Source organism: Muntiacus reevesi, chromosome 1 (assembly GCF_963930625.1).
Source record: "Muntiacus reevesi chromosome 1, mMunRee1.1, whole genome shotgun sequence".
NCBI classification, from domain to species: domain Eukaryota; kingdom Metazoa; phylum Chordata; class Mammalia; order Artiodactyla; family Cervidae; genus Muntiacus; species Muntiacus reevesi.
In genome coordinates this window covers 257,734,983-257,754,636 of record NC_089249.1, presented here as the reverse complement: position 1 = coordinate 257,754,636, position 19,654 = coordinate 257,734,983, and the positions used below count along the sequence as shown (strand labels likewise).

Genomic DNA, 19,654 nt, shown 5'->3' with positions numbered 1-19,654 from the left:
AGGAGGGGGGTCATGTCCGGCAAAGAAAAAGTCACGTGTCCCAGACTGACTTTTGCCCTGGAACTTGAAGCAGGGAGTCACGCTGGGGACAGGAAAAGCAGTGAGCACGAGGGCCATTCAAAGCAAAAACAGACAGGACTTTGGAACTGAATAAGAAAAATAAAAGAGAGAGGTCTGCCTGTGTCTCTCTTGGATTTCTCATTGCCGTTTGAGGCCAAGTGAGCTCATGTCTACCTTTCTGGTATTTCTTAGGAGAAAGCAAAAGCACACTCTTCTATCTCCCCAGATGGCAGCTGGCGCCGCCCTTCTCCATAACCAGGCTGCACAGGGCAGGGTTTCCAAGTGGAGGCTCGGCTGGGTCTGTATCCCAGCGCCGCCACTCGCTAGCTGTGAGGCCTCAGGCGCGCAAACTAACTCTCCGGGCCTTGATTTCCTTGTCTGTAAAAGAGGGGTTAACCCTGACATGCCTCTCGCAGATTGTTGAGAGGATGAGTGAATCCAAGCAGTTAACAGATTCCTTCATTGAGAGGCACTTATAACAGAGCCTGGCACATAGGCCCCAATCCTGTCTTCAGTGATCATTACTATTGCTGTATCCATTACCTTTAATCTTCAGCGAGAATATAGCCACAGAAAGTGCAAAGAATCATCTCCACATGACTAAGGAGGAGATATTAAGGGGAAATTCAACTTGGAATCGCAAGTTCACCCAAAACTAGTACCAATGGTGAAACCTCAATGCAAGACCCTGAGAATCCAGTGGCTCCCATACCTGGCTTGGTGAATGGCCTCCATCCACTCTTTACCGTCTTGCTCCTCCTCACAGCGCAGCTCTAGTGGTTTCTGACCTTCATGGCCAAAAAGAACAGTAAAGTAATACTGGAAAGAAAAAAAAAAACAAAGTTGCATTTTATTTTTGAAGCATAATAGCATAACAACACAGCATTTCCCTACAAAGCATATATTATGCTTACAAAATGCATCAGCATTATGTAAATCAAATTTCAAAATGTAATAACACTCCCAGTCCACTTGATAATGACTTTGCACCTAGAAGACACCATAGATTGCATCTTAATGTCCCTCAGTAAGATTCAACTTACAATATCTCACATACAGAAAAGGTATTTGGTAAAATTCTATACAAACACACGATTAAAATTCTCTGTAAACTCGAAAGTGAAATTTCTGAACCTAATGAGGGATTTCTACCAAAAACTTACTATAAACAATTCAACTAATGGTAAATTATTACAAGCAGCCCTTCTTAAATCAAGAATAAGAAAAACGGCAATTATCACCACTTCTAAATACCAATTCTGTCTGGAGGGCAACATAGAAAAATAAAGGAAAAAAGAAATGGAAAGCAAGGGGGGGAAATCATTTTGCACAGATGATGCAAGTGTTTATACTAAAAATCCACTGAAACACTATTAAAATAAGAACATCCCTCAAAATTATTGGATATAAAATCAATCTACAAAACGTATTGCACTTTGGTATAATATCAACAAATAAGAAACTTAATTTTGAAAACACAGCATTTGCAATAGCAAAGAAATATAAACAGTCGAAGGACCTAAGAAAATAAGTTTATCACCTCTAAAGAAAAAATTAATCTGTAATTTCAATATATTCTAATAAAATTACCAATAGGTTTTCTTTGGGTGGAATTTGATGAAGTGAACCTAGAATCTGAGTCAGGGACAAGGGAATTTTAAATTTTAAATCAGTCTGAGGCTAGATGTATTCATTACCAAGCTGAGACTGTCTGGGAAGGAAATATGACTGGAGAACTCTTTATTATATGAGAATGATCAGAAAATACACTGGACCTGCCCACAGTTTCATCCTGGGGCCTGAAAATGACCAGTCCCACACCGCTGCTCTGAGATTAAAAACCAAAGATAAAACCCAAGTTCTTTCTGTTGTCCCACCTTACCAGCCCCTGAAAACTTTCCTTTATTCAGTATGATCATTACAGGCTCATTTTCTTCAAACAAATTAAAAATACTCAGGACAAAAGCTTTTAATCTATAATAACACCAAATCACTATTTTTTACACTTGAAACCAATATAATATTATAAACCATTTATACTATAATTTTAAAAATCCTTCAGGACAACAATCCTAGAGATAAATTCTTAAAAACCCTAAAATTTTCAGCACAATTTTACAAAAAAGGCAAAAACTTGTCAAGAGACTTGTCGTGTTACCTCGGCATAAATCATCAGAAGAGTTGCCTGTGACAGAATCCACTGCACTACCCCACAGACAAGCCTGAGCCCATAAATGACTAGCTGTCTTTAATTCTTAAAACTCTTGTCCAGCCAGAGGACTAAATGCTATAAACTAGGGGGAAATAACCTGATGAAAAGGCCACTGAGAAGTGGAAGAATTGAGTTTAGCACTGTATTCAATAAAGCTCCAGTTAAATTTGAGAGGAAAGGAATTGAAAGTCAACAAAATAACAAATCAGTGGTTTAAAGGGCAATCCTATAAGTGATGGCATTTCAGCAACAGCTGGCTACCATCCAAGGCCAGATGCCCAGTCCAGGAAGAGGAAACAATGAATCTGTTACTGAAAGGCTGCAACTAGCACCTCAACAGCAGCTGCTGCTTGGGAACCCAACTAAAACCCACCTTTAAAAGACAGCAAGGTAATTACATTAGCAGAAGTACATCCAAAGGTTAGACCATGTCTCAGGCATGCCAATGATGGAAAGAGTTTTGAGAGTACAGGTTACATTTCCAGGAGTTCACTTAACAAATTCAAATAATCAAAACACTGTCTCTACATATACCTGCAAATTATTCAGGCTAAGCTATTCATCAAAAAGCCTTCTTTGTGTGTTCTGGTCTTGCTCTGATATGAATTCAGTTTACGATGGACAAAACAGACACCTGAGCCCCAACTGGCCTGAGAGAGCTTGGACCACAAGTGGCAGCAGCCACACACTTCAGCATCAGATGATCAAGGCAGAGCTAGAATAAATGCCAGACTCCTGTCAGCACCAGCAAGGACCACCCCCCAATGACTGATAAACATCCACACAATCTCAAGGACAGGGAGCCCCCCATACTGAGACACTATCTTAGGGAGGCATAGAAGAAAGAATGAATTACTTTTTACTTAAATTGAAGAAAGTAGGGAAAACCACTAGACCATTCAGGTAGGATCTAAATCAAATCCCTAATGATTATACAGTGGAAGTGAGAAATAGATTTAAGGGACTAGACCTGATAGACAGAGTGCCTGATAAACTATGGACGGAGGTTCATGAAATTGTACAGGAGACAGGGATCAAGACCATCCCCAAGAAAAAGAAATGCAAAAAAGCAAAATGGCTGTCTGAGGAGCCCTTACAAATAGCTGTGAAAAGAAGAGACGTGAAAAGCAAAGAAGAAAAGGAAAGATATACACATTTGAATGCAGAGTTCCAAAGAATAGCAAGGAGAGATAAGAAAGCCTTCCTCAGTGAGCAATGCAAAGAAATAGAGGAAAACAATAGAATGGGAAAGACTAGAGATCTCGTCAAGAAAATTAGAGATACCAAGGGAACATTTCATGCAAAGATGGGCTCAATAAAGGACACAAATGGTATGGATCTATCAGCAGCAGAAAATATTAAGCAGAGGTGGCAAGAATACATAGAAGAACTATACATAAAAGATCTTCATGACCCAGATAATCACGATGGTGTGATCACTCACCCAGAGCCAGACATCCTGGAATGCGAAGTCAAATGGGCCTTAGGAAGCATCACTACAAACAAAACTAGTGGAGGTGAAAGAGTTCCAAGTGAGCTATTTCAAATCCTAATAAGATAATGCTGTGAAAGTGCTGCACTCAATATGCCAGCAAATTTGGAAAACTCAGCAGCGGCCTTGGGACTGGAAAAAGTCAGTTTTCATTCCAATCCCATAGAAAGGCTATGCCAAAGAATGCTCAAACTACCGCACAATTGCACTCATCTCACAAACTAGCAAAATAATGCTCAAAATTCTCCAAGTCAGGCTTCAACAGTACGTGAACCATGAACTTTCAGAAGTTCAAGCTGGTTTTAGAAAAGGCAGAGGAACCAGAGATCAAATTGCCAACATCCACTGGATCATCGAAAAAGCAAGAGAGTTCCAGAAAAACATCTATTTCTGTTTTATTGACTATGCCAAAGACTTTGACTGTGTGGATCACAACAAACTGTGGAAAATTCTGAGAGATGGGAATACCAGACCACCTGACCTGCCTCCTGAGAAATCTGTATGCAGGTCAAGAAGCAACAGTTAGAACTGGACATGGAACAACAGACTGCTTCCAAATAGGAAAAGGAGTATGTCAAGGCTGTATACTGTCATGGTGCTTATTTAACTTATATGAAAAGTACATCATGAGAAACGATGGGCTGGATGAAGCACAAGCTGGAATCAAGATTCCTGGGAGAAATATAAATAACCTCAGATATACAGATGACACAGAAAGTGTTTATCTGAGGTTGTATTATCAGATATGCAATATCAATAACCTCAGATATGCAGAAAGTGAAGTAGAAATAAAGAGCCTCTTGATGAAAGTGAAAGAGGAGAGTGAAAAAGTTGGCTTGAAGCTCAACATTCAGAAAACTAGGATCATGGCATCCAGTCCCATCACTTCATGGCAAATAGATGGGGAAACAGTGGAAACAGTGAGAGAGTTTATTTTGGGGGGCTTGAAAATCACTGCAGATGGTAACTGCAGCCATGAAATTAAAAGACGCTTACATCTTGGAAGAAAAGTTATGACCAACCTAGAAAGCATATTAAAAAGCAGAGACATTACTTTGACAACAAAGGTCCATCTAGTCAAGGCTATGGTTTTTCCAGTAGTCATGTATGGATGTGAGAGTTGGACTATAAAGAAAGCTGAGCGCCGAAGAATTGATGCTTTCAAACTGTGGTGTTGGAGAAGACTCTTGAGAGTCACGTGGACAGCAAGGAGATCCAACCAGTCAATCCTAAAGGAAATCACTCCTGAATATTCACTGGAAGGACTGAAGTTGAAGCTGAAACTCCAATACTTTGGCCACGTGATGCAAGGAGCTGACTCATTAGAAAAGACCCTGATGCTGAGGAAGATTGAAGGTGGGAGGAGTATGGGACGACAGGGGATGAGATAGTTGGATAGCATCACCGACTTAACGGGCATGAGTTTGAGTAAACTACGGGAATTGGTGATGAACTGGGAGGCCTGCGTGCTGCAGTCCACGGTGTTGCAGTGTCAGACACGACTGAGCGACTGAACTGAACTGAACTTTTTACATGATTGGAGCAGACTAAATTTACTATTCTCAGCAGCTTCTTTTTTCTCCACTTATTAAGTATGGATGGGGTCTTAATGAAAAAGTTGGCTTAAATTTTGGGGGAAGAAAACATTTGCACATCTAAGTGTAGTGAGGATAAATCTCTTAATACAACCCTGCTCACAGTCTTACTCAGCTCCCTCCCAGCCAATCAAGGTGACCAGAATTCTCTTCCTTAAAGATAAACCTGAGCTTTCATATCTACTTACAAAAACCCTCGTTCATATTCTCAAACTTAACACCCTACCAACTGGCCCTAGTCTCCATTTTTAAACTCATTTCTGCCTCTTTCCTCCTAAGTATGCCACACTCCAGCCAATCAACCCATCATTCCCTCAAGAAGACAAGCTCTTTCCTCGGCCTCATGCTACTGATAGAGTACGTCTCTGGGGTCACCAGGCCTGGGTGTGAGTCCTGACTCCTCCAAGTGGTGACAGCTTATGAGACCCTGGGCAGGTGACTACCCTTTCTGAGACTGTCTCCCCTAGCCAACGAGGCCAAAGACACACTTGCAGGATGGACTAGCTGACATGTAATGCCTGGCACCCAGTAGGTACTTAACAAATGTTAATTCCCTTCTCTCTCAGAGCAAACCTTTGTCTTGATGTTCTTCCTCTCCAGTCCCTCTCCTACCTAAAATTCTTACTGAACTTTCATCACTCATGTCATGAACTGTCAATTCCACTAAATCTTTCCGAGGTTCCTTCTGGCAAAAAGGAGTCCCTCTCTCCTCTGTGGGGTCAGTTGTGGCTCAGCGGTAACAGAATCCATCTGCCAATGAAAGAGACCCCTGGGTCAGGAAAATCCCTTGGAGAAGAAAATGGCAACCCATTCCAGTATTCTTGCCTGGAAAATCCCATGGAACCTGGTGAGTCCATGGGGTCACAGAGTCAGAGATGACTGGGCACGCACGTACGCACACACTCCTCTGTGTTTCAGTAACCTCGTGCACACTCTCCTCACACAGCCGGACAGCTGTCCACACACGTGTCTCTCTTCCCTGTAGGACTTGTCCCTTTGTACCCAAATCCCTCAATAATGTTTGGTGAATAAATGATCATCATAAAGAAAACATGAGGTATAATCAACCAAATAAACTTGCTTCAAACAGTCACATATGACAATTTTATGACTGTATAATCACCTCTAGGTAGACACCTAGAGAAAAGATTTAGAAACACCACTAAAGCTACTAAATACATATTTTTATCAAAAAAAGGAAAACAGAATATTATGATGTTCTTCATAATAGAAAAACAGTAAGTACAGATATGGTAGGTTGGCAGATTCACTAAAGGGTCTTACCATTTACCAACATTAACCTACAAAATGCCAAAATGACAACACAATGAACTGGTCTAGGAAATTTAAACATTCAGGGTCTTACTGGTATCTACTGTAGCTTTATATGACTTTTCATTTTCCATTTGTTTGCTTTTTATTATAATTGGTTTGCTGCTGTTTATGCTATGTGTTTTTGCAGAAAGAACAAACGTAACCCAATATGAGGACACAAGTTCATTTAAAACTCTGGTCCTTAGGCTTCTGCAAGTTAGAAACAAGTTTATGGCTATGACAGTGGCAACTGCAGGGGAATAATATTATAGGGCCACTTCCGCTTCCTACATTTCTGTATTGGCTGGATCATTTACATAAACACTTATAGCTATATAGCCAACAAAAATATGCTCATTCCATTTTCAAATTGAGTCATTAACAATAAACACATATAGCTATATAATCAACAATAAAGATATTATCCATTTTCAAATCTATCCCTGCTGGCTCAGCAGGAAAGAATCTGCCTGCAATGCAGGAGATTCGCATTAGGTCCCTGGGTCAGGAAGATCCCCTGCAGGAGGAAATGGCAACCCACTCCAGTATTCTTGCCTGGAGAATCCCATGGACAGAGGAGCCTGGTGAGCTGCAATCCATAGGGTCACAAGAATCAGACATGACTCAGCAACTAAACCATCACCAGGTCTTTATAATACTACTTAAATACCCAAGAAAAGTAAATGATGTTAGTCAAATCAGGGATGTTCAGAAAAGATTAGAAACCATCGTGGGTTTTCTTAAAGTATCAGAAAAATAACCTCTTTTAAACAAACTGCAGTACCATATGTATTATTATTTTGATGGCACTTCAGGGTTTTAAATTATCATATATATTGTTGAAATTTTTCAGTTTTAGAGTAAAAGAACTAAAACCAACCCTCTCTGCAGCCTCTGAGGAAGATGATTCTCCTCAAATCCTCTTCCTACACTCGGCCCCTGTCTAGGAGGGGTGGGAGGACCTACAGGAACTAGCTATGGTCCCCTCTCCAGAACCACACTTCTGACCTTGCGAGTCAGACAATGGATGGGATAAAGAAAGGGATGCCTTCCTAAGTTCCCGACTTGGTGCCTTGCACCCTGGGGGCTGGTGATCGGGAGAATGCAGCAGTCAGGCATGGCAGTGCCTCTGACCACAGCACGGCTCTAAAGCCAGGCAGAGCCCTCCAGCCTGGCCTGGGCCGGGGGGTCTGGCCTTCCCAGTCTCCAGGAATGTGACTGACACTGCTGCGTGGCCCTCTGCAGCCCGGAGCACATTCTTCCCATAGCGGCCCCACATGTTGCTGTGACCCTCCACCCCAGTCAGCAGGGAGACTCCAAGCATTCCTGGATGTGGAGACGGATGGAAACCATGAACAGCAATTCTCCAATCTAGGTGCGTTTCCCAAGCAATAACAAAGCCTGAGCTCATGTTAATCTTGCTATGATTCATTACATCTTCTTCTGTCTCCCTTTTCCCCTCTCTTCTTCCTTCTGTTACTGCTTGTAGAGTGGAAATGAAACACATTTTAAACACTGGGTACGTTGACAAAACTGAGTTTCTGTGCCCCCATACTAATTTTCACTCCCAGGGGTTTGTTATTGCTGTTCAGCTGCTGAGTCGAGTCCAACTCTTTGGGACCCCGTGGACTGCAGCACACCAGGCTTCCCTTTCCTTCTCCATCTCCCAGAGTTTGCTCAAAGCATGTCCACTGAGTCAATGATGCCATCCAACCATCGCATCCTCTGTCGCCCTCTTCTCCTCCTGCCCTCAACCTTTCTTAGCATTAGGGTCTTTTCCAGTGAGTCAGCTCTTTGCATCAGGGGTTTAACTTTACCCAAACTGCTAACTGTCTTTAACAGTCACAGGAATTTCAATTAATGTCCCCAGAACACGACTGGCCCTCCGTAAGAGAAAGGAATCCCATCCCTGAGCCCTAGAGGAACAGACTGCTCTAAATCAGGTTTACTGCCACTGCCCTGGCAGCGTGTGAGAGGGAGATGAGAGAAGACAGACTGAAAATAATAGGTGAGCATTTAAAAATGGGAGATACTTCAAGTTTCTGATACCATTCCCTTCCCTCCTCCTCCCTGGTATTCCTACTCTTTTGTATTTCCTGCCATTGAAATGTTACTTGTATCTATGGCCATACATGAACATGCCCAATCTCATCTGAAACGTTACTTGCAAGAGACTTCTCTGCCCACTGCATCTGGTCACCATCATGCCACCAGTGGGGTACACCCTGAAGAAATGTCTAAAGCATTATATCTGGGACCCAGCCCTACTGGTCTCTAGAATAGAAAGCATTTCTCTCTCCTGCCTCAGGGATGGTGTTCATATAGTGCGATCATTTCTTAACCACAGCTCCATCTCATACTTTTAGCTTCAAAGAAGACTCTGTGTATATTAAAGGAGACTGAATTTTCCAACTACTTCATAGACACCATCTTTTCCCATCATGGCTATAGGCTGAAGCTCATTTTTTGTTGTTAAAAGACATGTCAAATCTCCCAGCTATTACCAGGTCTTCTTAAGAACAAAGATCCAAGATGCTGAAGGCTTTTCCCTCCCTATTGGTTCACTTTCTTTTCACCTTTGAGATTCAGAGTTCTTGCCATGGGCGTTTTTGCTTCAGCACAGGTGACTTCACAGACTTCTGTGCATCTGAGCCAGCAGTGTGTACAGCAGCAGGCTCCCCAGGCTGGAAAGCAGGACATCGGGATTCTGTCCCGTCTCGGATGACTCAGTGTGAGCTCTGGCAAGCTCCTATCAAGCTCAGTTTGTTCCTGGGCCAAGTGAGGACAAGGCCAGGTCTCTCACTAACCCTGAAGATCAAATGGTGAAGGTGAAGATCTCCACTAAGGTGAAGATATGCAGTAACACTCATCAAAGTGTCTTGAAAACCATGAAGTATGTCTTGTTGTTACTATAGCGGTAGAACTGCCAGTTCTCGCTGGGAAGCCGGTCACCTTGCATCTGCCTTGGACACTGGACTTGTTCCAGCTCTACAAAACTGGGTAATCTGAGTGTTCCTGAGGCTTTCCCCTTACTGCTTTCCTCAGATAAAAGGACATGGCGGGGGGAGGATGTATTAAAATTATGAACCAGCATAGTGGGTACTTGGTAATTAAGAAGAGGTCATGCTGTTTTTATTATGGCAGTTGTTTGTTGGTTGTTTTGTTCTTGTGGATATTTTTGTAGTTGGTTGATATTCATGATGAAAAGATTTCTAATTTTCCCAAAGGCTTAGATAAGAGTTGTATTTTGCAGTTTCAATGACATGCAAGAATTTGCTGAATGCTTCGTCCCAACAGAAGCCAACATGGAGACTATATATTTGAAACTGTGAGTAAAGCAGAGTATTAACATGCATAAAATCCAGTATCACCATTTAAGAACTGCTTCAGAACATATCCTTTTATTAAACATATTTTAATGGACAAGAATTTAACGTAGAATCCAGCTTAAGGAGTAAGTGTTTTAACTGCCTCCTACCTGTGGTTTTCTACCACAACAAAAACATATATTATGTCTGGCTTCCAAATTTCACAGAGAAGTGAGTCAAACTGTGCCAAGGGGTCAGAAAATCTGTCATTTTAAGAATGGCTAAACCAAGTTGATATATTTGGTTGTGCTTCAAATCTTTAAAAGGTTATCATATAAAATTGCAACAGAGAAACTTTCATGAACCAAGGGACCTAAGGTCCCATAAATCAGCAGATATACTGAAATTTACGAAAAGGGAAGCATGCATGATATATGGTGGCTTAAGTCATCATCCTTGACTCACAAAAAAAGGCAACAATTCTTCTACATGTTTTGTTACATTTTCACAGAGTGCTATCTTTCTCTTACATTACCACTCCAGACAGGGACATGTGTTATTGATAACATTGGATCTTTGTGATTGGTTTCACCTCATCCCCAGTCCTCCTGTTTACTTACCATCTTATCTTTGGAGAGAGACATCTAACTCCAGTCTGTCTAGAGCCACTAACTAAGCATGACTTCAGTAACCATTGTTACAGCCTTCTCTTACAGCAAGGCAACTAAACTTCATCACCATTCCAATGTCCATTCTATCCGGCCTCTCCTGAACTAACCTAGAATCTCTAAATTCATACAAAACCTCCAAAACCTTTTTACTTCATGCCATCTTCATCACTTTCTCATTACAATCATTGGTTGGACTTATTTCTCATTTGCCAGCCGTATTCTCATTTGTGTAAAATGTATGTACCATGAAAATGCATGCTGTTAACACCAAGTTTAGTTAGTACCACTTAGCAGAGAAAACTTCAATGCACAGACTTGAGTGTCAGAGTTCCCCTGCTGCTACAAGGAAAGTTTCTGAGGTGCTCTGTCAAAGAGGGGCCGTGGTTATGCCAAACAAATGGGCAGGGGAAATACACACAAATGAGATCAATTTTAGATGTATCCTGTGTAGCTCCATAAGGCACAAATAGAAACAATGGTTCAAGTGAGAGATTTGAAAGGCCTTTCTAAAAATGAGATGAGATGCTGCTGCCAGTTGACCGTCTCTCAGTGGTATTTAGAAGGGATTCCTGTCTTCTGAAAACAGAACAAGACAGCCTCTAAGATCTCACATTATCAAAATCCTCTGGTAGATATAACATACTCTAGAATTCTACCATTAAGGTATGCCATAGAGGAGTCATATAAATAAGGGTTAGACCACTGTGCTGTTCAATATCTCAGTTTTTATTGCATGGCAATTTATCAAAATGGGAGTAAAAGAAAATACTAAGTCTGAACAAAGAAATAATTAGTGCCTTTTAAGAAGCCTTTTATGACATTATGCCTGGTGTATAATGATAATCATCAGTTACACTTACCAAATTAACTAAAAGCAACCAACGCTGCATCGATGTTTTTAAATCAGAAGCACTGGGTTCGTAACAATACAAAACTAACAAAAAATGCTTTATCTTTTACATTTTAAGTGCCAACTGCTGACAATAATTGCTAGCACTTAATTCATTGAGCAAACCTCAAAGATGGAAGCCCTAATAATAATAACCAAATAATAGTGATCAAACGCATAACTCATGAATCAAAAACTGGATAACAGTAAAGGATTAATGAATGTATTTAATGAATAAAGAAGTTTTCTAAATTGATAAGGAAAAGCCAAATAGCCTAATAGGAATGTGGAGAAGAAACAGAATATTCACTTATCCACAAAAAAAATAAATAAATAAAATGATACAAATAGGTAAAAATATGAAAAAATGCATATTAGTACATTAAAATGTTCCTTTCAAATTGCAACTTTGCTAATAGTAAAATCCAGAGTTCGGAAGTATAATATGTTGATTAATATTAAAATGGTCACAAACTCCGTGGAGTCAGTTGGCAATTTTACCACAGACTTTAAACCACTCCTCTGTCTTTACATAGGAATCTATACTAATGAAATCATTAAAAATACTTTCAAAGACTTATGTCCAAGAATGTTCAGAGCATCATTAATAGTCATAAAAGTATGCAACAATTGGGGAAAAATTAAATTTATTATTTAAATTGAAACGCTCTGAGCAATTAATAATGCTCTATAAGAATATTTTCAAGCTAGCCTCTGAACTTTGCACAGCAGGAAAAATTCCAAGCAATCTTGTGAAAAATAACAGCTAGGAGACTGAAAAGGCTGATCAAAGATTTCAGCTACTACTAGTCACAGGAAGGCAGAGTTTAGAAATTGAGTCTGCCACGTAAACTGCCTGTTAGAACAAAAATGAACACTCTTCAAAGGACAACAATGTAATCCAGAATCTTTAAAATGTATTATCCAAATGTCTGGTATATGCTATAAGGTTAGTAGAAAAGAAACAACAGAAAAACTAGGGCCATAATCATGAGAAAATAGAACACAGATGTTAGAATTAGCAGACAGAACTTCAAAGCCGCTATTAGAAAATGTATACAAAGACAAAGGAAAAGAGAAGCATAATGAGAACACAGATGGGGACTCTCAGGAGAGAAATGTAATTCTAAAAGAGGACCAAATGGAAATTTTAGAAATGAAAAGCATTAATGATTGAAAAGAAAAAAGTAGATGCTATGGCTGATTCATGTCAATGTATAACAAAACCCACTGAAATGTTGTGAAGTAATTAGCCTCCAACTAATAAAAAAAATTTTTTTAAAAAGAAAAAAGTAGATGGGTAAACATAATTGCAGATAATAGACAGCTGTCTCCAATGAAAGAGTTAACTGTAGTATACCTGCACAAAGAAGACAGATGATCGCCTCAAAAATTGGTTCCATGGGAAGGCCCAGTATTGTCCCTATATCAGCTTGAACATTTAGCACATTAGTTATATCAGCCTTTGTGAGAATAAACCTATGCTGCTGAGCCCATGAGTAGCCGCCTTTTTTTGCCCCAACTGTCATTTTGTTCATGTGCTCATTGTATCAGCAGTGGGGCAACCAATGATGGGGAGTATCTGAAATAAATTGACCTGGTCAGTCTGTCGATTGATAATTTAGTGCCAAGTAAACTGCCTGCTAGAATAAGAAATGAACACTCTCCAGAGGAAAATACTAGAATTCAGCCTTTAAATCTCTCTAGTGAATGCTGCAGAGATGATCCCATTTGGGGCCCATTCAAGGGCTGCTGGGGTAATAGTGGTGGATGCCTGGAGGTAAAAAAGTTAAAACTGTGGGTCAGAGTTGTCTCACCCCTGGATGAAATGGCTGGACCTTTACACCGCTGCCTCGCTCGGTCACTGAACGTGGGCTGCGTCAGGAAAGGTACCATCTTGGACAAGACAGGTCTCTGCAGCTGTGGCAGACTCTGAAGGAGCTGACAGCTAGAGGCTGTCTGCTGACTGACCCCCTGCAGCCAGGCAGCAACTCTTTCTCTGAAGGGGAATCTGGTTGGTGCCCCACCATGCCTAGGAAAATCCCCAATGCCCTTCAACAGGTGAATAAACAATATGTGGTATACTAATACAACTGAAAACTATTCAGCTAAGGAATAAACAACTGCTGATACTTAAATAAACTTGGATGAATCTCCCCATAAACTATAAATAATTATACAGGAAAAGGTAATTTTCAGGTGGAGAAATATGGCAGACACCATCATAACCAAATGAACAAGATAAAGAAAAATTCTGAATTCCTATGTATGGAAAGAGAGAGAGAAATAAAGTAAATGGGGCAAAATATGCATGCCTAGTGAATCTGGGTAGAAGACATACAGAAGTTCATTGTACTACTTTTGCAATTTTACTAAAGTGTGAAATAATAATAAAATTTTGAAGAACTGACTCATTGGAAAAGACCCTGATGCTGGGAAAGATTGAAGGCAGGAGGAGAAGGGGACGACAAAGGATGAGATGGTTGGATGGCATCATCCAATCAATGGACATGAGTTTGAGCAGGTTCCAGGAGTTGGTGATGGGCAGGGAAGCCTGGTGTGCTGCAGTCCATGGGGTCGCAAAGACTCAGACACAACTGAGCAACTGAACTTTTTTTAAAAGTTTTTTAAAACATTGCCGGGCTTCCCTGGTGGCTCAGACAGTAAAGAATCTGCCTGTAATGCAGAAGACCTAGGTTCAATCCTTGGGTTGGGAAGATCCCCTGGAGAAGGGAATGGCACCCCACCCCAGTATTCCTGCCTGGAGAATTCCATGGACAGGGGAGCCTGGCGGGCTGCAGTCCACGGGGGTCACAAAGAGTCGGATACAACTGAGAAACTAACACTTTCACAAAATGTTGCTAGAAGGCAAATTCATGGTCATATCTCCAGGTATCTGAGGCTCTGTTATAGAAGTTCAGTTACACTGCAACATTTCCATTGACTGGGGAGAGGGAGTCAGTAAGACAAAAAAGCAAGATTTAGATTGATGGAATGCATCAACCTAAAAGACAAAGTATATGTAATATATATTAATTTATAATATTTATGTCTGTAAATGGATAAAGAAATACACTGAAAATGCATACTATATGAAAAAAATGTAAGAGCAAAGCCATCATCCAATAATTCTGCTTCCTAGAGAAACACTCAAAGAGCACATACCAAGATGTTCATTGCAATGCTATTTCAAGAGCCAGAAAAGACAACAATCTAAATATCTATCAATAAAAGGATAGCTACATACATAGTAGTAAACCAAGAATAAGCAGTTTAACAGAATGAGTTCTACATAGATCAACATTTATAAGAAAACCAATCAAAGCAAGCTAGATAATACAGAATTAGCGTTTACAAAACAGTATTAATGAAAATGGGCTTCCCAGGTGACTCGGTGGTGAAGAATCTGCCTGCCCATACAGGAGATGTTTGATCCCTGGGTTGGAAAGATCCCCTGGAGGAGGCAATGGCAACCACTCCAGTCCAGGTGCATGTGGGCCTCTGTCCATGGGGTTGCAAAGAGTTGGACATGACTTAGTAACTGAGCACATACACACACATTAATGAGAATAAATGGAAGGAAAAAACCAAACTGTTAACAGTAGTTAGTCCTTCAGTTCAGATCAGTTCAGTCACTCAGTCGTGTCCAACTCTTTGCAACCCCATGAATCGCAGCATGCCAGGCCTCCCTGTCCATCACCAACTCCCGGAGTTTACCCAAACCCATGTCCATTGAATCGGTGATGCCATCCAGCCATCTCATCCTCTGTCGTTCCCTTCTTCTCCTGCCCCCAATCCCTCCCAGCATCAGGATCTTTTCCAATGAGTCAATTCTTCGCATGAGGAGGCCCAAGTACTGGAGTTTCAGCTTCAGCATCAGTCCTTCCAATGAACACCCAGGACTGATCTCCTTTAGGATGGACTGGTTGCATCTCCTTGCAGCCCAAGGGACTCTCAAGAGTCTTCTCCAACACCACAGTTCAAAAGCATCAATTCTTCCGTGCTTGGCTTTCTTCACAGTCCAACTCTCACATCCATACATGACCACTGGAAAAACCACAGCCTTGACTAGAGGAACTTTTGTTGGCAAAGTAATGTCTCTGCTTTTTAGTATGCTATCTAGGTTGGTCATAACTTTTCCTCCAAGGAGTAAGCATCTTTTAATTTCATGGCTACAATCACCATCTGCAGTGATTTTGGAGCCCCCCAAAATAAAGTCTGACACTGTTTCCACTGTTTCCCCATCTATTTCCCGTGAAGTGATGAGACCAGATGCCATGATCTTAGTTTTCTGAATGTTGAGCTTTAAGCCAAATTTTTCACTCTCCTCTTCACTTTCTGCCATAAGTCCTTAGTAACTATTATCTTCTAATTCACACACTTAATGCATTTTTCAAATTAGTCATAATGGCATAAATATTTTAAAGACATAAATATAAAAAGTCCTATGAATGGTAAAATTTGGAAAATACCTGGGGTCAATTAGACGTTTTCCTGCTTTAAAACAAAACAAATAATGCTAAAGCATCACAATGTGAGAAAGAGGGCTATATGGTATGCACTTATTTTTAAGTAGAAAAATGTATAACGAATTGCTGGAAACATTTATGTAAATAAATGTGAGAAAGAGGGCTATATGGTATGCACTTATTTTTAAGTAGAAAAATGTATAACGAATTGCTGGAAACATTTATGTAAATAAAAGGACTTGGAGCACATCTGGTGGCTATGCCTGGCTATTAAATACCAAAGAAGCAGGATTAAGAAAGGAGCTTAAAATGTTGTCTGAATATAAACTATTAATGATGGTTCTGCTGGGTTTCTTTGCCCCCTAAAAAGACTTTTAATATTAAAAATACATTTTCACCTCATTTGCTGATAGCTGAAAGCTTATAGCTGTCAGACATTTAAAAGAAAATGACAGTCTCAAATCTCCACAATCAGAATGGCTAAGAATATCAAACTTCAGTCCTAGAAAAGAAAATTCACATATGCACATATGCATAAGATAGGGCTTTTTTTTTTCCCCTGCTTCTCCAAAAATCCTCAAAAAACTAAACCCCTCTCAAATTCTCCAAATCAGAGTGTCTTTAATTTAGTTTATGCCACACTCTTATTTCTCTTTAAGGAAGTCATAATAAACAATTCAGGTCTGTGCCTTCTGCATTTGATTTTTTTTTCATCGTGAAAACACAAGCCAAAGGCCATGGCTTTTGTCTACCACCTATATAAATTATTTATCTCTTATAAAATGTACTTTTGCCTATGAAAATAATCACATAAATTGTATAAATATAGAAAACACAAAGAAGCAAAATTAGAGGGGGAAATTTATCCAAAATCCCAACATCACCCAAAGACAACCACTGTTAAATATTACACTTGATCTCAGCCAAAGGGCCGAGAAGCAATTCCACTGTTAAATTTTGATGTATTTCAAGCCATTCTATTTTCTAAAACCAGTTTAATGTAGTTGACCTCATGTTGCATATGCAAAATTACTCCAGTTTTTTTCAAGTTATATGATAACCTAAATATGTTTCCATGTTACTTACAATGCAGTAAACATTTATGAAAGCCTGTATAGCACTGCAGAGAGGACATACTACAGTTTACGTAAACATATTTGCATATTTTTGAAACACTTAGAAGGTTTTCTGCCATTCCTCATACTATTTTGGTACATAAAATTTTTCATTTGAATTTTGAGTTGAGATTCTCAAGTGTGGACAACAGATATGAATAGTTTGCGGATTTTTTTAAACTTGTTTTTAGATTTTTCTTTAGGGATCTTTGTTCCACATTGGCTAAGGTTGACACCAGGTTGCATCTGACAGGCGTGATAATCAGCTACTGAAACAATCCTTACACCTCAATTCCAGCAACTAAGCAGCCCCAACTGTGATACAATAACTGGAAATTATAAGCAGCTGAATATTCCTCCACTCTGGGAGCTTATACTCTCAGGGAAGCTTCTTTAACCTGAACACCATATGATGTTCATGTCCGCATGTGTGGGCATAAGAATAGCTAACATCTATTTGGTGCTTAACATACACCAGGCATTGTACTAAGATTCCTTCTGTGTTTTCTCATTTAATTCTCATAATACCCCTGTGATTTATTCCCCTTTTACAGATGAGGAAATAAGCTTAAAGAAGCATGACAGTCATCCCCAATCCACCAGGACATGTGCCCTACCCTGGGAGCCCAGGGGTGGTAATGGACTCACATTCAGTCACACACACAGCTTTCTATCCTCTGTTGTGAAAGCTGCACATATGGTCAAGCCAGTCGGGTTACACGAGTCCAAAACCCTGGACTCGGACACAGAGGTCTACTCTGCTGAGCCAACTCACCACAAAAGGACGGACCACATTCGAGGGAGAAATGGATGGGCTGGAATCTCAAACGAGAGTGTGTGTGTCCAGAAAATAAATTTCCCCAAATCATCAAGTCTACACAGCTTTACCCCTGAACTTTATAATATTCCTATCTGCTGCCCTAACGATTTGCATTCTCATTTCTAATCTTTATATTTCTAATCTTACATATCACTTCTAATCTTTATATCAATAGCCCGAGAGACAGCAGGTGCTACAAAAAGGAAAGGAAAGAGAGAGGGGAAAAGAGAGAGAAAGAGGGAGGAAGATATCTATTAAATATTTATCAACCATCTTATTTTAGAAAGGATCATGCTGGCGTGTTACACACACAGACATACATAACACTTTCTGGTCTTGAGGACATTATTATTTAGCTATAGAGTTAAATTACACACTCATACAACTGAATAACAATGTAAGATTAAATGTGTGCATGTGTATGTGTTCAGTTGCTCATTTGTGTCCAACTCTTTGTGACCCCATGGACTGCATCATGCCAGTCTCCTCTATCCATGGGATTTTCCAGGCAAGAATGCTGGAGTGGGTTGCCATTTCCTTCTCCAGGCGATCTTCCTGACCCAGGGATTGAACCTGTGTCTCCTGGATTGGCTGACAGATTCTTTAGCACTGAGCCAACTGGGAAGCCCAAATAACAGTGTAAGGTATGTCAAAGTGATAAAAACAAGCTGTATGAAATGGCAAGTGTCAACATTCATTTTTTCAGATTATTAGACATTTGAGACAGTTCCTCCTGTATATCAGACTACTCATCCTGATTTTGACCTATGAGAAAATACTTACTATAGATGAAGACAGTAAATGCTATAGGAGATCACTGAACAAACATCAAGATACAAATGAGTCACTCCCCAAGGCTAAGTCCCTGAGGACTAGTCCCTAAGCATTCAGAAAGAAGGATGGTACGGAATATGGGAAGTGTAAATGTGAAGAGGGGGCTTCCCAGCTGGCTCAGTGCTAAAGAATCCACCTGCCAAGCAGTTGACTTAGGTTTGATCCCTGGGTCAGGAAGATCCCCTGGAGAAGGAAATGACAACCCACTCCAGTGTTCTTGCCTGGAGAATCCCAGGGACAGAGCAGCCTGGTGGGCTACAGTCCATGGGGTCGCAAAGAGTCGGGCACGACTTGGCAGCTAAACAGCAACAGTAGTAGTGTGAGAGGCTGGCAGAAACAAGGCCGAGGTCTCTTGCTGGATGTTCCTGGGGAAGCCCGGGGCCTTTAGGTCCTCTCCATTGCCGCCACTGCCAAGGGATGTGGACACTTCTATAGCTCTTTCCACTTACGTCTCCACGTCCTACTCAACCCCTCCCAACAAGGATGCCCTATCTGATCGGCTTGCTCGGCATTTCACATTCAGCGGGCTGGTCTCCTCTGTAGGTGGGGTCACTGCTCTAAAGAACAACATGCAGTCGCCCTTCTCTCTCAGTTGTGTACACAATTAGGGGAGTAAGGTTAGCAGTCATCATGGAAAGGCAGGTGATCCTAATGGTTGACTTTGTTGGTTGTGATGCCAGCCTCTGTGGGTTCCAGTCCCATTGATGTCTCTTAGGAACTTACATATCCATGGGCAAGTTGCTTAATATCTCTGTGCTTCAATTTTTGCATATAAAAATGTAGGTGATTGTTATAACTATCTCACAGAGTTACTGTGAAAATTATATGAATTCTTACAAGTAAAGAATTTATGTAAATACAACTACTTTCACTAA

At 40.5% G+C, this 19,654-nt stretch overlaps 1 protein-coding gene across 4 annotated transcripts in view; it reads right to left on the bottom strand.

The window, feature by feature from the left end:
- The window catches only part of RASGRF2 (Ras protein specific guanine nucleotide releasing factor 2), a 248,364-nt gene that overhangs the window by 176,687 nt on the left and 52,023 nt on the right, over positions 1-19,654 (bottom strand). For 2 of the 4 annotated variants that reach the window (XM_065919065.1, XM_065919066.1), the window contains exon 2: positions 773-879. In XM_065919065.1, the coding sequence (XP_065775137.1) occupies positions 773-879 (107 nt within the window). Of the gene's footprint in view, positions 1-772; positions 880-19,654 lie in introns of those variants that run through there. The other 2 variants (XM_065919068.1, XM_065919067.1) reach the window with 2 other exon arrangements.